Source organism: Pocillopora damicornis, chromosome 11, assembly GCF_964200805.1.
Source record: "Pocillopora damicornis chromosome 11, jaPocDami1.2, whole genome shotgun sequence".
NCBI lineage: Eukaryota > Metazoa > Cnidaria > Anthozoa > Scleractinia > Pocilloporidae > Pocillopora > Pocillopora damicornis.
In genome coordinates, this window is record NC_142680.1 from 16661406 (window position 1) to 16682265 (window position 20860).

General features: G+C 37.9%; 2 protein-coding genes across 2 annotated transcripts; one reads left to right on the top strand and one right to left on the bottom strand.

The window, feature by feature from the left end:
• Positions 1-8579: 8579 nt before the first annotated feature.
• LOC113664892 (uncharacterized) lies at positions 8580-20308 on the bottom strand. The gene is made up of 2 exons (XM_027180511.2): positions 17619-20308; positions 8580-9295 (listed from the first exon to the last, which is right to left on the bottom strand). Exon 1 carries the CDS (start codon positions 18381-18383, stop codon positions 17631-17633), a length of 753 nt encoding a protein of 250 aa, XP_027036312.2. The 5' UTR covers positions 18384-20308; the 3' UTR covers positions 8580-9295; positions 17619-17630.
• LOC113664891 (uncharacterized) lies at positions 11495-13629 on the top strand. The gene has a single exon (XM_027180510.2). It carries the CDS (start codon positions 11963-11965, stop codon positions 12956-12958), a length of 996 nt encoding a protein of 331 aa, XP_027036311.1. The 5' UTR covers positions 11495-11962; the 3' UTR covers positions 12959-13629.
• Positions 20309-20860: the final 552 nt, after the last annotated feature.

Below are 20860 nucleotides of genomic sequence, written 5' to 3' on the forward strand. Positions count from 1 at the left end.
CTTCACACGTCTCGTAGGCGCGCAATTTAACGCTTCACACGTCTCGTAGGCGCGAACGAACATTTTGTAGCTCGTAAAGAGAAAAATACGGTTGTTTAGTGAACTCCCTTGAGCTTTCTCAATCGTTCATTTACCGCTTTCGATCAATCGAGGCATCTACAGTTGTTTTTAACTGTTTTTCTGAACCGGAACACCCTAAAAAAAATGACGATGATGCAATGTTTGAAATGTCAAAGAATAGGTGCCAACCTCGTGGCCAAGCTTACAACTTGGAATTGAAGTTTTTAGTGTGACATTCGGCGACAAGCTACGTGATATTGATGTGTGTAAGTTCTCCGTGTTGTGTTTGGCAGCCAAAAAAACATTTGGCTTGTCTAAATAATCTCCAGTGGACCTGCTTGCCAATTAAAGTAAACCTCTTACCGTCATAAACATGTAGAGAAAGTCAAGTCTGTTAGAAATTCAAATGATAAACTAGTAAATGAACAATGAATTAATGTATTTCACAAATAGCAGGTAACTTAGCATGACTGGAGGCATTTACATTTACATAACTTTCCTTGCAATATCTGCAACAGACATAATCGCAAGCTAACATAACTGCAAGCTGCGCGAATGAATCTCTTACAGGATTGTAATAAGCTCAACTGCAATTTGACTTCTATGACTAGTCGAAAACAATTTTGATAGCTTTCCATGCTATACAGAGGTTTAGCTTGTCTTTGAATGAATGCAAACGTTTGACTGCGTTTACTTCAGTCATGAATAAATTTTATGTATTGTTATAAAATATATGTTTATCATCATATTGTGGGTATGATGATAAAGGAATTTATTTTAACCTCACAATTTAGTGTCACCATCGAAAATTCTATTTACTTTCTGCATAATTAGTCATTTCAGAACATCGAAGTAAAGAATATAAGGCTGCGTTCATTTTAAGGATATCGTAGCGTAATACTTTCGACTAAGTAGTTCTTTCTGCTAAGTAGTTCTTTATTCAATTACAGGGCACACGAACCAATCTCTTCTCAAGATTTAATCTCTTTTCTAAATGATTTGACCTTGTTCGAAGCCGACTCATCGCGTGCACTCATGCGCAAGCCAAAGATAGATCTAATTATTATTTACCTCGGGACCATGATAACTAGCCTATATTTTGATCATAGCGTTTTTATTATACATGATCTGATTATAACTCTGTGGAACAAAACGTTGTTGTCAATAACCCATCTTCAAGTTGAGTTTCTCCTGAGTTGCATGTTCCGGGAACCGAGCTGACCCTTCGTAGTTTCTGTTCGTATTTGTCATCAACCGTAATCACTTGTAATGTTTGCTTAAGAAGTGCTAAAGAACTCAGAGAGCTGCTTCGTTTTCTCCTTATTTCACGCTTCCTTTCGTCCTTTTCGTCGGTCTCTGTAACACTTTCCCATATATTTTCGATCAATATTTGGTCATTTTCTTTGTCTACGCCATCATTCAGACCCAAAGCACGGTTTCTTTCCGTTGGTTCGTCCACATTTGTAAAGATACACGTTGTTTCCGTAGGTTCTTTCAATTCTGCTGGGTTTCTATCCACACTGAAGTCGTTCTTGCAAATTTTTATGGCGTCAGATTTTCTCAATTCTTTTAAATTGCTATCGAAATAACAAACAGATTTTGACATTTCTACCAACTTCTCGTGTAACCGAATTCGATTGCGCTGTTATGAGTAATTACAAGGTCCACTTAACAACTATGCAATTAATAATGAATTCTTTTATTTCGAAAATTTTCTTAGACTACTCTTATAATTTAAGTTAACCTTGATGTCAAATGCTCTTTTGTCTCACAAGAATTACTACCAGTAGTTAACCTTCTCTGTGAGTGATTTGCCCGGTCAGTCAGCAATCTCTCGGTTCCTCTGTCCTTCAACACCTCGATAGTGTGCTTTTGTGAACGTGCAATGGTTTCATGAAAGCGAATTAAAAGCGACTTAGAAAGCGTAAGCGACAATGGATTTGTCACAAGGACAAACAGTTGAGGCAGATGATCAATCATTTTTTTGTCAAGATGAATGCTCTATTGTATTCTTGTGAAGCTATAATTAAATTGCTTTTTTTAAAGGTAAATTAAGAAATATGAAAATGGGCGATTCTGGCTAATCAATTCAGGATACAAGAATTTTTAAAGGCAGATGTCAGAAAAAGGGCTCTCTAATGTATCCTGTCATTTACATATAAAAGAAACGTTGGGACAAGACCCTCAAAACATCGTGATATATCCTTTCTTGTCGACGACAAATATAGACTTCGGCACTTGATGTGCGCTATCTCTTATTGACATCAGCGCCCTCTTCAAGGACGGATAACGATATCCAACAGATAAAGCGCTATCCAGCGGAGAAGTGTTATTCAAATTTACTGCGCTATCCGTCGGAGAGAGATTTATCTGATGTTGGAACAACCGACGCCGTTACTACGTCCAATATATGCAGCACAAGCTGCTCACCAGGGAATTTTGACCATTAATTTCTCAGATTAAGTTTTCACATTGTTTTGAGCGGTTCAGTCAATCCAGAAACTCTCTTTAGTGATTTCTGAGTTATTGAAGATGAAGCAGAAAGTTCTCTCTAACTCTTTTTTTATTTTTATCTTTCCTGGGTGGTTAGATACAAATTGAACTGCGAAAGAGCGGAAAAATACTTGAAGACGCGGCCTAAAGGCGTAATTTTCAATTGGATGAAACTAAGGTCACGTGTACTCGAACAATCAAAAGATAGGATAAAATAAGTAATTATAAGTAATTATAATTCTATTCAGAATAACTACCGATTTTGTTTGATAGGCATTTTTGTATCGTTGATAAATAATTTGAATCTGTTAAGTTAACTAGAGATGAGAGACACTTGAACATGAGAAAAGAAGCTGCTGACTGTGAATTGGAGCAGATACTGTTAGCAGAAAATGTTTTTGTTCTCATTGTAATCTTTAGGAGCCTCAATTAGTTTTATGAAGATCTAAAAATCCATAGATATCCAGAAGAAGTCTTTGGAAAACTATGTCAGCGTCGCTACAGAACTTCAGCTTATTCCCTTCCCTTTGACTTTGCTGATGATTGAAAACTCGTCTTCGACTAGTCTTGAGCAGTCGGGCTTACCACGAAAAAAAAAGACACAGAGAGGCGGAGTTTCAATTCACGATGACTAATTTGATGTTGCTCAATATAAGATTTGCTGACAGGCTTGACAAGGCAATATGAAAATACTTAATTGATGTTCCGTTTAGAAAGATGCGGCAACTGATGGTTGATACGAAAGGCGGAGATCCAAACTTATAATAATATTAATTACATGGCACAACTTTGTGGTGTGCTTTATTATTGCGAACAACTGTTGGTTCATTGTATTATTTGGATCGCCTAGAAGTAAAAACAAACACCCTTTGCTTCAAAGACACAAGTGCTTGTATTGTTTACTTACACACAACAAAACATTCTTAAAGAATAGGATCCACTTGATGGTGTGACGTAATCAATAAATAATTACCTAAATGTCGTCTTGCTGTCTCTCAGAGCCTTGGGCAATGAACAAAAAAATTGTTCCACACTAAGAAGTTTAGTGCGTTAGAATCTAGTATTTCTCAATTTCTAGTTATCTTGCCGATCCTATCGCGAATTTTTACTAAGCAATTTTTTATCGAAAGAAATACATGTTATGAAACCCAGCCAAAGTCAATATACTTTCACATGATAATTAAGGATAATGGAGTTATCAGACCGTTTGTTATCACAGGTTAAACATATCGTCATAGGTAATTAACAAAATGTTATCCGGGACATTTATTTCTAAAGAAATGCAGAGTTCTTCTCAACCTGAACAAGTTTAATTTCTTTCTGCCAAACAGAAATCTCAAAATGATCTAACATGTCTAGCTGCAAACGAATTGTTTATTTCTTACGGTCAAGAGCTTTATGAGAAATCTTTTGTTTTCTTTGCACATTAAGTCGGGCCCCGCAGGGCGAAATGTCTTTCGTGACTGATTTTGTTGTCATTTTCGAGAAATATTACACAGCAGGCTCTAGCTTCACGGCGGTCTTAATAAGCTTATCTTTCCTGGTGGTATTGTGTTTAGTAACGTTGAACCGTTCCGTGAAATGTTTCTTAAAACGTGGGAATTGAAAGGAAGGGCATATAAAACCGTTAACAACACCATTGAGACCTTCAGCTTCAAATGATAATCACAATGTTTCCGTTAAGTCGCTGCTGTCCAAGTAAGAAATATTGTAAGGAATCAACAAAGACTGGGACTCCCACAGAACATCAGATGTTTATCCAAGCTTCCAAACGATTTTTATGACTACGGTAATGAGCATTCATGATTACACGCAAAGGCTCATTTGTGTGGGTTTCATTTTTGCAGTTCAATGAACAGGTTTCACTCTGAAAAAAGCCTCAACTGAATCCCTCAACCACCGAGAGTGTCTTAGTTGCTTAAGACGAGTAACAGTCTCAGAGGAAGTATCATGTCATTCCATGGTGCTAGAATCTGATGGTTAATATCAAACCCGCTTTCCACAACGGAAGCAATCTTCTTTCTTCATGCTCTTTTAAGCTCTTATGGCTATTCTGTCTACTTCAAATTTTCATAACATGTCATCCTCAGAGGCAAAATAAGTATGCTAAAACATTTACGCCAACATATTTTGGAATCCAATCGCTACATTACGCTATCAGTGTCCATCAAAGCTCCGTTGTACACAGTGATGTGGTAAGCATTCCATCTGATGGATCAACTTCGGTGTGTCTTTCATCGTGGACAGACTTACCACCATAAGAGTTCCTTCTAAGTCTTATTTCCAACTCTGGAACAACTAACAGTCCTTCGATGTTTAGTTTGAGTAGTGAGCTCGTTCTCCGCGTCACTAAGGGTGGTTTTACTGGGGACGTTGTGTCGGCTTTCTTGAGGAATATTTGTTTCTGAAGGTTGGATTCTTCCTGTTTTGATTTGTTACCCAGTTCGTTACTGTTTGACAGATCCTGGCCGTCTAAACTCAATGTAATGGTCACCTTGTCACCCGGGTGAATAACAGGACTGCTCATTGTTCTACAGGTCTCGATAAATGCTGGTATTAAACAGGTCTACTTAGGGATATTTCACCTTAGCCTTTCGTCTGTACGTGATCTACAACTTGACGTGATGTCGACCATGTACACCTTAAACTTTGATAATTGTTGATTCTCAATTACTCCGCGATATGAAATCCTTTCTTCAAGCGATCCAAACTTTTCCAACCGACATCACATCAGAAAGGCGACACTGTAAGGTTTTGTAGATGAATTACCAGAAATGATGTCCTTTGCACCTTTTCACCGCCTCGTTAATGTTGATTTTAATCAGCTAGTAACCTCAGTTCCACTTTTAAGTGGCTTTTGGCAGTCATGTGACCAATCCCTATCTCTGACAGATCGTGTCATCTGCAAAGTGACTTGACTTGTAGAAAGATAATGTTTTCTTAAAAAGAAATAAATATTTTCTTAAAATATTAAAATCGTTGTAGGCCTTGAAAGTAATTCAAAGCTGTTTAAGAATACCTTTTGTTTGTTGAACAAGAGCATTCCGAGATGCTTGCATATTTGAATAGTAATATTGAAATTTTTGGCCAATGTCTCTCCTCTATCTGGATGTGACATTGTTTAATTGATGAATGCTTATTTATGTTAACGAGGGAAACTAGCAAGACAGCAGTGTAGTGTTTTGTCTTCTCAATAAATAAAAGTCGCATTCCATTCATTAGATTATCATAGAAAAGAAAACAGAATTGAGTGCGACTACATGCAGACAGCTTTAAAAGAAACTAAACTTTCTTATAAAGATTGGATAAAATTATTTTTGTTTTTTTTCCAACCATGCCCTAAGGGCGTTTGCATATTTGCTATTTGCATGATTTTATTGGATAATTGAATATTTAATTAATCAGGAAATAACTGTAACGCAAAAAGCATGCATTAAAATAGCGCTCAGTTTAAGTGCTCTGAAGAGAAACCTAGATTCCTGTTGAATGCGCAAATGTAACCTAAAAATAGCCTTTAAGGACAATGAGTGACAACAGATTAAAAATAATTTGATATTAAGTTTTCCGGCTTTTTCGATTTAAATTTGCATGGGATGGAAAATATGGAAGCGATCCTTGCAATTATGAACACTAGTGGAAATAAGGCCTCGTTCGGGATTGGAACCCATGACCCCTACGATACCGGTGCAACGCTCTACCAACTGAGCTAACACGCCAACTGGGAACTGGTTATTATATGTTGGTTCCAAATAAACTCTCGAAGTGGTGCATGACAAGGAAATATTGGGGAGTTAATTAAACCTGACACTGCGAGTCCTCTACACGGGCAGGCATTATTTTTAGCTTTATTAACAAAGTGTTTGAAAGTTTGCTTTTAGGATAAAACGATTTTTTTTTCTCTGTAATGCGGTTAAGTGTATAGTTAACCTCATCGTAACAACAGTGAATCTTTATCCTAATCCTCTCTCTCCTTATTTAAGCTTGGATTAAAAAAAATTTTAGAAGAGGTTACAGATTTCTCACGGACACGAACCTGATGTTTTCAAGTGCAGATTCAGTTGTAACAAGCGGAAAATGTGGCATTTGTATTTTATCATGTCAAAGTGCTTGTGCACCTACAAAAGCAATTTTTCATTTCCTAGTTATTATTGATACTGAGCTGAGACATGAATAAAATTACACCACGTAGCCGCGGCAATATGAGCTTTCCATTGAAAAGTATTATTTGATGATGCTGTTATTTCGGCTCATTTGTATTAAACAAATCGTTCAAAAACTAAATCAGTAATTGTCATTAAGTAGAGGAAGGGAGAAAAAAATAGATCCTGATATGGGTCGGTTATTTCAAGAAAGCTTACCCGTTGCTTAACCCTTTACTGCCCGTGGGAAATGCCAATTTTTCTTAAACGAGAACGATGAACCAATAGACCTACGTTTGAAATATCATTTAGTGAGTATTTTCGACTTGGCTATGTAACTCTACAGTTTCTCCAGGGAAAATGAAAACTTTAAATTAAATAAAACTCGAAGATCCGCCTGACTGATAAGTAATTTTCCACTCGGACAGCCTCAGATTTCCCTGAAAAATGGTCTAGCTAGTTTTGTGTTACATTAATATAAGCTCGCATCTTTTCTCGTCACTCGAAGACGTATTCCTTTAAATAGAAAGAAGCTTGAAAATAATCGCTCGCTATGGAAAAGAAAACCAATTAAAAAAGATTAAATCAAAAACTTCCGGTTATGCTTAAGGATGAAAGAGAATGACACGGATTGTAAACAAACACAAAGGATGGAGGAACAAGAAAGATAAACCAAGAAGAAGTAAAAATGGCTGAGGATGAAGAATATTGAGATGGACGGTAAATCATTATGTCAATTTGGTAAACTAAAAAAACACTAAAAAAAGGCGATAAGATACCAAAAAGGAAAATTGACGAGAAAAGATGGCGTTGGTCGAAATGGATTGCTTTGGTTTTCAAGATACACAGACCAAGGTTTTTTTAAAATTTGTATATATATATATATATATATATATATATATATATATATATATATTGGCATATAAAGCTTTGCTTTCATGTCCAAATTGAGCACTCTACTAGGATGAGTCATTGCTGCTAGCATTATGCATGCTCACTAGTTTTTCTAGTTTGAGCACTCTGGTATGGCTTAAGTGATCCCACATGTGTGAGATTACTTGGGGTGGCTTTATTGCCTTACCTCCATCCTAGCATCAGCACTGCACTGATGAGGCCCAGAAGGCCGAAACAGTACTGTCTGCAGTTAGTTATATATAAAATATATATAAAATATAAAAATATATCAAAAAATATATAAATAAGAAAATCTATCCTCCAAGCTTGTTAGGCATGATGAGAAGTTGTAATGAGCATACGGTTCCTTACACATGAAATCAAAATGAGAAAATGAACCGATATCACCTCGAGGATTGCACTAGAATTTCAGGTAGTACTGAACACGATAGGTATTATGTGCAAATTTCGGGTCATAAAAGTAAACCGGGGGCTTAAAACGGATAAGAGAAATGAAGCCCTTGATAATTATCGCCATAGTACGAAAGCACAATCCATTGATTATTTGATGTCACGTGTAAGATGTGACGTCAAACAATACTTTTCGGGAGGTGTTAAAACACAGCCGACAGCCCGCTCTCCATGTAACAAATTTACCCTTCCGTCCGCCGGCAAGTTTGCCGTTGCTTTAGACAACTTCTCCCTAAGCCCACCCCGAGAAAGAAAGATTTTGTCACATTCAGGTCATTAACGAAGTTTTTGAATCTCGCGCTCAGAAATCGGATACGCTTCGGTTCTTTCAAACCTTTGTTCTTATAACAAAAGAGCCTCAAAGCTGTCAACAATGACAATGCCCATAAAAGGATTAAAAAATCGTGCCATTGTTAGCAAAATCCCAACCCAAAGTTTGATATGAGTGCATGCCAGCTGACAAATCTGCCCGTTTTTTACAAATGACTAATTAGAAAGAATTTCAGATGCGAGTCCGCCGCATGTGCGTTCTATCAGCTTTATTATGTGTAAAGATAACGGCAAATTTCCTCACAAGGTGTATTGTTACAGTTACAACAACAAGCAAAAGCATAAGGATAACCTTGCTATACTGAAAATGTTCATACGTTAATATTCCCATATTCCAATACAGGCTTGTAGGTTAAAGGTTTCGCCAAAAGATAGTTGACATTCAGCACTTTTCCCGGAAGACTACATGCGTGCGTGCGTCTGAGTGTTTACGAGCATGTTAAGTCTTGGTAGTGAAAAGGATAGCGTGTTGGAGAGGTGAAAATCATCAATGCGTTCATATGAGCTTGTAAATTTAGCCAGAAGATCCTATGTACGTTTTGCCAAAAGTAGATCTTTTACTTGCCTTTTTTCAAACCATACAATTTCACGGCACTAAGAATATGTCTCAGCTTAAAAAATCGATTGCAACAGGAGGGTCAGCAGTAATCAAGTAAAGAGCTAAGACGGTGTGGGTTGAGCAGGATTAACTCGCTTTGCGCATGAAGAATGTTGTCCAAATGGACGGCTGAACAGTTTATTCTCATCAGTTAATTCATTTGGTCATTATTTGATTCTACTACTCGTTCGTTACTCTATACTACAGATTTAATTTACTCAAATCAACATTTTATAGCCATTTTTCAATGTTCGAAATAGTGCCGTTGGCGTGTTATTCAATCTATGCATCTGTCACGAGTAGGCGACACCTAGGATAAGAAAAAATATAAGTTAGGACAATGCTACTTGCTACTTGTAATTTCAGCTCCCTAACGGCAACTAAATGCTGACCTTAGCAATGTAAACGAATGTTTGTGTTTAGCTTACAATGCTAACAGGTGATAATCTTTGGTCACAGCTAAATGTAATCTTATCACAAATTTGCTTATCAGTGTTCTGAGAGACTAGGGTGCAAATTCCTTCAAAGCCTGAATTTTTGGAAAAGAAAACGACTGTTTTTAGTTTACGATGCTAACACTTGACAATCTTTGGCAAAATGAAGTATTATCAGAAATTTGGTTATCAGTGCTCTGGGAGACTGGGGTGCGAATTACATCATAGCTTACATTTTTCCTCAGGCTGGCACTATTCGCAATTCATAGAAAGAAGAGTGATGCAAGGTTTCTAAGCCAATCACAGTGCGAATTGAGGAAACAACAAAGCAATCACGCATACTGTCAGCAGTTATTAGGAAATTGTTCTAGATATGGGAAATACACCTTTTGAACTAAAGGTGTTTTATATATGGGGAGGGATTTGAAAATCACAGCTAGTAGAGGATCTATCGATGGAGTTTGTTGAGTATTCCTCCTGGAACTAATTAATGGGCCATTTATCGAATAAGAATTCCTAGAAAAGTTTAATATTAAAATCCCTCGTACCCGTAAGGGGCATCTTAGGGTTGTAGGCCTCAATCACTGAATTGAATCGGGTGAGATTTCGAGTCGCCTCGGTATCCATTAATAGCTACAAAATATTCAACGGCTTTTAAACATCATAGACCATTGACGATGATTTTATCTTTACTTCGAGCACTCACTGAAAAGCACCAGACATCAAGCCGACTGACTGAAGTGATATCGACAGAGAGATGTTCCAGATAAGGATGGACTGCTCGGAACCTTGGCATTCAAATTCTGAAATTGCTAGTTCGTTTACTTAAACGAATGCTCACAATTTAAGTGAATCCTTTAGACTTTTTTGCAGCTTGAGTTTTACCAAGGTTTCATCAGACCAATTTAAACTTTTCTTTTGAACAGACCTCTTAAGCTGATATTCAATTGAAGGTCAAGAGGTTTGAGGTAGGGATTGATGTACAAACTAAATGCCGAACTTAAAACGCTGAGGCAAACATTCCAAGCGTTTGAATCTACTCGGATGTATTTCATTTTCTTAAACCTTTTCATGAAGGCTAACGATGAAAACCAGAGGAAATTCTAAAATAGTTAGATAATCGTATCCGCGATATCTGATATTTCTCAGCGTCTTGCTGGCATGGATATGAGATGTCCTATCAGAGATTAGGTCGAAAATATGTATGCTTTTGCATCACGCGGAAGTTTTAGAGTCTTTCCGGTTGGATGTAAGATGTTTCTTTTGAATCTCCTTTGCGGAATGGGTAGTTTAGGCACATTTGTTATCGGAATTGTCTTTCACCCAAAGTTAATACAAGTTTTGTGGCCTTGCAAAGGAATGCAATTGAGGGAAGTTCTCAAATAACTCACGCAAGCTTAGTTTCTCAATCCGGGTTATGACAGAAGTAAACTCCAGTCGTCAACGTTAAGATGAGTAAGCAGCCCTGTAACTAGTATTTCTGGCAGTCATTCGTCTATAAGCATCACGAACCATATCATCGCTGAAGCTCTGCAGCTTCAATATTAACGATATTATGAAAGCCCTTGCTCCACACTAAAGGTATCTGTTCCTTTGTTACTTTAATTATTAATTTATTATTATTGAGCAAGTTTGGTATAGTAAGAAGAAATTAGAATGGCTTTTTTTCGGCATTTAATCGATCAAGATCGAACCAGAATTCCACAAAGGAACGAAATGACAGATCATAAACAGTTTCGCGCCAAATGTCAGTTACATGCACACTTTGTTACAGCTTAAATGAGCAATCTGCTTCGCAAATCTTTGGTTATTTTGAAATCATTTCACGTCCTTCAAAAGAGTTCTTAAAAGATTACCTTCTGACAGATGAGGAAGAGTCACACGCTGATAATCCTCCTTTGCGTGACTTCGATTTACCGTCCGTATGCCACTACCTTATCAGCGAAACAGTTATTTGATCAATTTTAATGGAATTAGGAGCTATTTATGTCCTCCAGCTGTGTTGTGATTGCAGCGTCTAGAGCGAGGTCACGCGAAAGACGAAAGAAGTCACTTGAACCTTTCTAAGTACTGCAACCTGACACCAGGCATTATTAATTGGCCGTGCGTCACGAAACACAATACACAGCTTGTGTTTTGCCTGATTGAATGTCTATATTCACAACGAAAAGCTCTTGGCCCGGCCGTGATCGTTGTCTCATTTGTCTGGTCTTCAATTGAAAAACACTCAAAAGCTCTTCGCCTAGAATAGACAATTCTTCAGACGATAAATATCTCGACGAAACGATAGATCTACGGACTGGTAACAGGAATGGAAAAGGAACTGATTGGTTCGCGTTGTTCGAGTTGATATTTGCTGTTCGAAAACTTGCAGTCTTTTGGTTGAGTGATATATCAAGAACGGAATCTTACCAAAACAGTCCAAGACACAATAGTGTACAATATAAACAAGAACCTATATACTTAGGTTGTTATTCGAGGTCATTGGCGTAGATGTCTTTTCAAGGGGAGCATCTGGCTGCCTTTTAAATGGATTCTGGAGAATGAAACAAGACAACCGTACAGTTATGACATCCGCAGTTCGTCGACTCGGCCAAGAGATTTCTAAACTTGGGCTCCGGATGCGTAATCGATCTCCATCTGGCAGTGATAGTGATGTGTTCTCTTCCACGGATGAATTAGCAGGTAAGAGCAGCTTGGACGTTCAGTCGGAGAACACTTTGTCCGAGGATAATTTGGAAAACGATGGAGCCTCAGGATCGAACAGTGTTGAGCAACTAATTACACAAAGACGGCATTCGAGGAATGATCTGGACGAAGACGTGGAATGTAAAGAGCGCCGAAGCTCTATCAAAGCTGCGCTACGGCCAGTTCTTTCTCGGAAGGCTCGCTCTGATTTAGCAAAATACACACGTCCAAACCAAGACCTTAATCTTAAGCAATTTGACGAGCGGAAAGGAAGCTCCGCAAATGGTTTTAGTGAGGAAAGTCTCAAAGAAAATAACGTCGATGGTCTTGGAACCGACAAGAACGGAAAGGGTGAGGAAAGATCTTGTGAAATGTCTTCCGCGACATATCGTGTTGCAGTTGGAGAGAGTCAGACCGAGGAACACGACGACAAAAAGATTAAAGCGAAACGACCGAGGCGTCCCAAACGAAGTAAGTCTTTCACTGGTTTGTTGAACTGGAGACACGGAGCTAAGCAACCTAATAAACAAGCGAATGGGAACGACAGCGGCAAACCAGGTGCACGAAAACTGGTACGAACTAGAAGCAATTCGTTTAGTGGCAACGTGGACAGCATTCGCAGCACTAAGAACGCAATTTCTAGAACGTTACCAAATCATAATTACATGGCAGAAGATGTAAACGAAACAAACGGAAATAACACGGCCAAACTATGCCCCCAAATTTATGTTACTTCTTCCTCGAACGGCGAAGAGTGCGCAAATGGAAAACGCTTAAGCTATATGGCCTTAAAAGGATTTAGATTTGAACAGGGTATGATTGAGACAGATCTGTGTTCAACTGAGCTTTGAAAGGTTTGCCATTCAATACTTGAAATCGAGAACAAGAATATGTGATGTTACTTTGATAAGTTGATGTAAGGCTGGCATAGACTGAATTGCCTTAGTACTTGACCCGTGCGACTTGAAATTGATAAATAAATTGTCTGTTGTCTACGTTGTGGCGAGCTGAAATGTAGTTTCTGGTGGAATACGGACGGTCTATCTGGAATTACAGCAGAAACTTGATTAAATCTTATGCGATTTATTAATGTTTAGATCCGGATGTTTGCATGGCAAAATCCTTGATTAGCAAAAGCTCTAAAAGAGCCGAATTTATTGACAATAAAAGGGTCAAGGAGTTGTAATCCGTTCTGGATGTAAATGATGCCTCAGCAGTCAACTGGAACTGTTTGTTTCTTTGAAGAAGTTACAACCACTTCGACTATGCGAGGTTTTTTTATTGCCTAATCGTGTAATGCATTTCTAAGCAGGTCAGTCGAAATGTTGACCCAAATTCGAGCAGTCAAATTGTATAATAGTTTTACTCAGAATGATGGATCATGTCTTATCACATGATCTTAAGCTTATCTATGCCGACTAGTGTTATCCTATCATAAATAACTTATCCTTTACTTTTGTACACATCTAAAAGGAAGATCTAACTTGTACACAAATAAAACATTTGTTATGTTACTTAGAAAGCGGTTTGAGGCCAATAATCAATTAACCACCCCTGGTTTCCTGAGCGAAATCAGTCAACTGTAAGATCTAAATTTGTAACATTCACATTTTCAGAGAAGCGGAAACGCTTCATGCCAAAAGAATCGAGCGTGGTGTTATAAAACTGTCTCAAGCTGTTACAACTGATCTTTTGAAACATCTATTGAAGAATTGCTGCTTTGTACGAAATAAAGTGAAGAGAAAACATCCCGGGATTGACTTTTTACAAGTGTCGTGACGCTCTCCACGGTTTTCGATTCCTAATAATAAACTTGAAACTCCATTAACACTCGGCCTTGTCACAGAATGCTCAGAGTAGAAATTCTCCTCAGGAATCCTTTGACTGAAGTAACGAGGACTTAGTCTTAGTCTTTGAGTTGGTTGTATAGATAGTGTTTAGAGAAATTTAATGTGAATAGCTCTTCAGAGCATAACGTAAGTATAAAACTGATAAACTTAGAGGTTCTGCTTACATCCCTGGTCAAATTCAATAAATCACTCTAGACAGAAAAGTGTCAAGAATGATTGGGAGACTCCTGGAAATAATTACACTTTGATTGAACGCCTGGCAGCTACGATTTTATCCGTTTAAGAATCAGTAGAAGTGTAGAAAATGGCATTTCCTCCACTAAATCATTCAATTACTTCACGGAGCTACATCATTATAACTTTAATTGGATGAGGACGTTTAGATAAAAGTTTACTCGGGCAGAAAAAAACCCCAAAGGAGAAAGAGTTAGTGGAAGAGAAGTACGGATGGAGAAAATTGGCCAGGATTACAAAATGCCGAAGTAGTGAAGGAGTTGTCTTTTGAAAGCTCCCCCCGCAGATGTCTGCACATTCAGACATTGAAATCCCTTCGCACGATGTTTTTGATCACTACGTCAGTGAAAAAAAAAAAATTGCTTGAGATCAACATCCTTTATTTACTCAAGGGTTGGCATGCTTTCACGTTTGTTCTAGTCAAGTTTGACTTTGGTGAAATTTTCAATCATCGTTCAATCCTGATCGTTACAGTTCAGAAACATGTTCCAGTATTGCACTACGCCTTACGTTTAGGCATGCAGTAAACAGCTTGTGTATGTCAACAACACAATCGTAACTTAAGTCATATGTCACCAAAAGAACGCAACAAAATGGAAGAAAGATCAAGAAACATAATATTACGACTTCCACTCTTCAATCATAATTTTGATGGCACGTTTTCGACTCCGTGCGCCTTTGTCGTTTCATAAACTCAATAGAAAATATAAGAACACTCTCCGTGAGAAGGATTTGGATTTAACAAGAAGAAAACCCATCAAATTAACCAATGTGACAAGCAATAACTTTGGTGTGAATTTTATGAGGGACAGGTACACTTTTGGTCAACGTTAACTTAATGCTATCATTAAAAGGAGAAAGTCTCCTTAGTCGCTCTCTCTGAAGAGGTGCACGTAACGATAAGAAAAGTGATAATTCGATCATGACATGGGCTATTTCTGGCATTTTGTAAATGAATCGTCGGAGTGGTGATAAGCGCCGGCGATGATTCTTGTTCTTACAGATTTTGATGTATAGGAGACTAAATCTGTAGATTCAAAATTACTCATAACAGAGTCGATCTATGATCACCAATAGAATCTTTGAAACTTAATAAACCTCAAAGGTACTTTTGAGCGAGAAAGGATTTACTTGAGAAGTTGCTTTTACGTCAGAGACTCCTCGATCTCTTCTGAGATGTTCATACGACTGAGGGCGAAATGGTGTCGTCGACAACAGAGACTGATTTTGAACATTCCGAGTGAAAATCATCATAAAAATACTTTTTTCAGAAAGTTGTGTTCAGCTCATCGAAAAGTTAGGACCTGTTACCGAACATATTTCCTTTTATGTATACCCAGGGCCGAAGCACGCTTTGCAATTACCATGACAACGTATAGTATCCCAGGATACTATCCTACTACGTAGGATATTATCCTGGGATTTGGCCTATCGACCTTGTTTTTGTTTTATTTGTTCAGTGGTTTTCCTTGTTTAATGTGGTCTGTGTCTTTACTTTGAATAGTCTTGCAATTCAAGCACCAAAAATAGGAATCAAAACGTTGCAGACTGGTTTTTGAGTGAGAATATTCATTACAATGCTGAAGATTTAGATACTCCAATGAGGCTGTTTAAGATGCGGGCACTTTCGAGGAATGAGAGCTCATCAAAATCACAATAATTCCTGTGTTTAAACCATTTACGAGGGTAGCACCGATTGTAAGTATTTTCCTCAAAACATACCGATCTAATTAACTCGAGAAAACACGTTTTTCATTTGCAAGGAGGGATCACTCCCAATATAATTACAGTCGGATGGCCTCCTAGAAAGGGGGCGGGACTCTCTTGATTAGGATCCATGTGATACTTTATTCTTGATGCTCAATAATCACCACTTCACGTAAAGCATAAAAAATTGACATCGATTTAATGATCGTTTTCGTCCATATCATATTGTTAAAATTGCCATCTCAAATACGAGTAATAACCCTGAACTCCCAGAAGTGATCAACAAGTAACCTCTCCCTATAATGTCTAAACATCATCCAGCGAACAGGTCATAAGAATATTCAAACTTGTCAGGTTGGGGTTGTTATCTTGATCTCAAACCAAATTCTCCTAACTTATCTAAAGGAAAAGTGTGGCAGTTATAGGGGAGAATTAACAATCAGATCTTGGGAGTTGAAGGGTAAAGGCAAAACACCCTTTTGACTTGAAAATCGATTTCGTAATTTACCAATCACCCAAAAAGTCGACATTTTCAGTTGCAAGATCTGTATATTCGTCACAAAATAGTTCGCTCAAGGTCATGCAATTACCTATTGCCTTCAAATAAAGGAAGAGATCTGATTGTGGCTACCACAGGCGGAGTGGAGGAATTGTTAGCTAAAAAGAGGGGGAAAAAAGGCCAGAAGAAACGCGGTTACTGGAGAGAGGTCTTAGAGAGGAGGTAAAAGAGAGAGCAGCACTAGATAGAGGGTCCATCGAACATAGAGTATTAAATAAGGAAAGAGGGGTCTAGGAGGAATTGGCTGCTAGGAATGCAATATCAGAGAGATAGGATATGAGAGAAAGAGAGGTTAATAGATTATGGTATTCAAATGTAGGAAAACACCCTAGCGGACACCTCGTTTGATTCCCCCCTGGAAGACTTAAATTTGGCGTAGACGCTCTCACCTCGAAACTTTGTTTTTCAATGTGTTTATGTCTGACAACTTTATTTATGTTGATGATTGCTATTCTTGCAAAGTGTAATTGGATGTTGAGTTAATCTTTACGAAGAATTTAACTTTTGTTTGGGACTGCTCTGAAACGTACGGGAAAGGTCAATCGTGGGGGACGTACATATTTGATATGACTTGGCAGAACGCGGCGTCTGAGAGGGATCTTTTAAATTAACCAGTCTGTGTTTCATATGAAATTCTGTCAGATCAAATTCTCCATCCAAATATTTAACTCCGGCTTTGATCGAATCATCGCAACCGAATAAAACGCATAGAGGTGATACAGCAGCCTGAATGAAAAATGCTCTCCTTCCGTGATTTTCGCTTTCGCCCACATAGACGTAAAAAAAGCATTTATAATCGCAAAGCAATTCCTATTTCTTTCAGCAGAGTTATATTTTTAATTAAGTCTGAAGTAAACTCCTCATGCGAGAAGTACGTATCAGTATCATATGAATAGAAGCTAGTCAATTGATGAAATTGAAAAATAAGATCAGTTTCGAATACTATCAGGTTTTGTTTGTCTGTAGGATTATAGCAGTCGTAAATTCGACATTTATAACTAGTGTATAACTTACAGGAAACGGTGATTGACAAATTTTGATAGCGATGCTAATTAGCGAATGGCAAAGTTTTAACAAACAACAATTTATATAAACTATTTGTTATTCATCCCTTTTTATATTAATTTAAAGCTGTCGAGTACTATCAAAGTTTCCACTGACCTCATTGTCCTCCTACAGATCAGTTGAGCACAGGTCGGTTTCTCTCGCAGCTGAGTTGAGGAACTCACTCCACGAACTGCTCCCTTTTAATACCTCCGTAGGGCTAATTCTCAAATTCCCGATGGTATAAATATCGCTCCACGAGAAGCTTCTTTTCCTTCGCGGTGGCGTTTTGTTTCCTCTCTTTGGAGTTGTAGTGGTTGTTTCAGAGAGGCTTATAGCTGAAGCCTGTTTAGGATCCTCTATTAAACCCTTTGTTTGATCGTTTGCCAGCTGTTGTGCTGTGTTCGCCTGCTCGACTGTTGTGATTGGATGCGTTAAGTGAGAGGTTCTGTCCACTTCTTCGGGTGGTTGAATGCAAATTGTAGGAATCACAAAGTTATTTTGCTCTAATTTTAAGCCTTCAATCTGGGAAGGCGGCTGACTAACCTTAGTGAAATTGTCGTCCTGGTTTAATCTTTTGTCTTTCTCGTTACTTGTAAACAAAGTGCCGCAATTTGAGTTACTTTTTTTAAGCCGGTTTTTTGTTCTAAACAGGATCTGAAGTAAGGTTTGTGTGTCGTTTTCTTTCTTTAACACTCTTGGCAGGGAGAACGATCTGGTTCTTCGAAGCTCTTCCCCACTTTGACCAACAGAAGGACGGTTCTCGAAGTTAGCGCAAGGAATGCTTTCAGCTGACCCTCCAATCTCCTGTTGCATAGAAATATTTTTCAAACAAATATGACCATCTTTTCTCTTACGCATTTTTTGTCTCACTGTGGCCATTTTTGAAGTGGTAATACGACGGAATTACTCGTAGAAAAGTACTCTCTGATGGACTCAACGATAGATGTTGCTGGTATACCTTTGACTTCAGTTATTTAAAGAAAATGAAATTCAAGTCACATGCTAAAAGTCACGCAAAGATCTACGCGTGTGATAGATAACCCAAATTTCCTTTCGATTAACGAACAACGCCTGGTTTCCTGTGCTCAAACGATCCGCGCTCTTTTGATGCTGTTATGTGGTCAAGCGTACAGATTGATTTGCTGTTACACCACGAAGTGGCATGGCGAAACCAGCCATCTTTCTGTTTTTTGAATTAAGTTAAAGAGGATTTCACTGCTAACACCTTGTCAGGAAGTTTAAGGTCAACAACAGCAAATGCAGTCTACTGTTGTTTTTAAAAATCGAGAGGGAAAGAAAAATCTTGATTTTCTGAGTAGAGGACTTAAATTGCAACCAGTGGCCACTATGACTACGATTTCATCGGCAGCAGCTGAGTATAAACGAAAGTAAATGTTAAGGAGAAAAACAAAATACTGTCAGACTCTTCATCAACGTTCATAACTTCCTATAATTGATAAAACATGAGGTAATATAATATATCAATAACCATCGTGCTAATATAGGTGTAGTTAGCTGTAATTGAGAGGTAATGGTTGCATTAAGTTGTTTGAGAATAACGTTTTGCGGATGAATTGAGCACCTCTGGATTACACCTCATGCCATTTTGTGTCAATAGTTCCTAATGCGATTCAAGCTTCAGTCACTCTTTGGAGCAGACGGATATCTTAGAATAAGTTTCGGAAGAAACTGTGATGCTTGCTTTGGCGGAGGTATCACAAGATAATTTGTTTGAATTAATACTTTGAAGTGGCCATCTTATTAAAAGGATTCTTAAGCTGACGTTACGAGAGTTAGCCCTCCGTCAGAGCTCAGACGATGGCCAATTCAAATTATCAACACAATCGATTTAAGCAAACTATCTAGGTGGATACCCTGGTTGACGCAGGAAGTTTAAGTACAACCCATCCGTCCTGTCAACAATATGAGCTGTCACCATGTTTAACTGAGTTATTGTTTCAAAATTCGCTTTGAGCAAGCTTAGTTAATTTAGACTAACTTTGACTCCTTATGACGTATTTGGTGTCATCTTAAGCCGCGCTCAGAACATCTTTCTGAAGGATATATATATATATATTTAAAAAAAAAGTCGTCACGACTTTCATGGTCCGCCTACGATTTTTCGAATGTTTAACGTCATAGAAAATCGCTTTTAAGCTTCCGATGGAAACTTCGGAATAACACCATAGTCACGGATTAGGCAAGTTTACCTTAAGCCTTAAGTAGAAGATTGCCAATATAAATATTATTATAGCAATTTAACATATAACTTCTCCCTATAAGGCCAATGATTCATTATCTAGCAACCATGTAATGAAAACGGCTTATTCGATTGTGAAACATTTTAAACGGCCGGATCTTCTGCGAGTTGCATTGTTTTTTCACGAGGTTCGTAGTTATGGGCGAGAAAAAATACGAGCAGTGAGCAAAATTTTCGCGCTTATTATACGTCAAACCATTGAATATGTGATTTATTATTCCACCGTTATTCACTTTTCTAGTATTTTAGCTTATAATTATAATTTCGACGGACTAATCCGAGCATTGTATCGATCGCTTGAGGCGTGGGCGAAAGTGCGGGAAAACAACACAAACGAAACTATTAAACTAATTAAAAAAAACTGACGTACTTAGAAGTTCTTTGCTCAATAGGAAAAGGCTTATACACCGGAAATAAGCAAAGCTTGGAACCTTCACTGGGCCCATTATCTTTTTCTACTTTCCGTCTTTATTTTGCCTTGTACTATACCGTGGAATGTTTTTGCATTCCGGTGCTCTAAAACTGCGAAATATAAAAATAAATAAAAACGGGTACACGTATGAGGCAGTGGGTGTTATATTCGATGATGCCAAATCCTCTTTACTAATTTACAATGAAATGATTGGCTAAAAAGAACTATGAATCAGGTCTCGAGAGTTTCACTGCAATTACATAGAGTAAACGTGCCTTTGTTTTTGTTTGTTGGTTTGTTTTTCGCTCAGGGGCCGACGACTCACTGCACATTGGGTTTGTTGCTCTGAAGCGGCTTACTGCACTCTGGATTTATTTTGCAATCAATGATCAAAAAATTTTAAAATTCTTCTTCTGACACGCAATAAAGCACTCAGGTCATGATACAGGATTGAAAAAAACTGATAGAGTGTGGAGATAAAACCAACCTCTCACATGAGTAACTTACAAAGAAATGTTTTGTCTTATCTTTGGGATCTTGGCAGTAAATGATTTGTGGTGGTTCGTAACAGAACTAAGGGGAGTTGCATGACTCAAAGTGATCGCTGGCTCTTTTTCGAACATAGCTTTTTGTATTTTGGTTTTGCTCTGATCAAGTCTTTTCATATTATATTTATCATCTGAT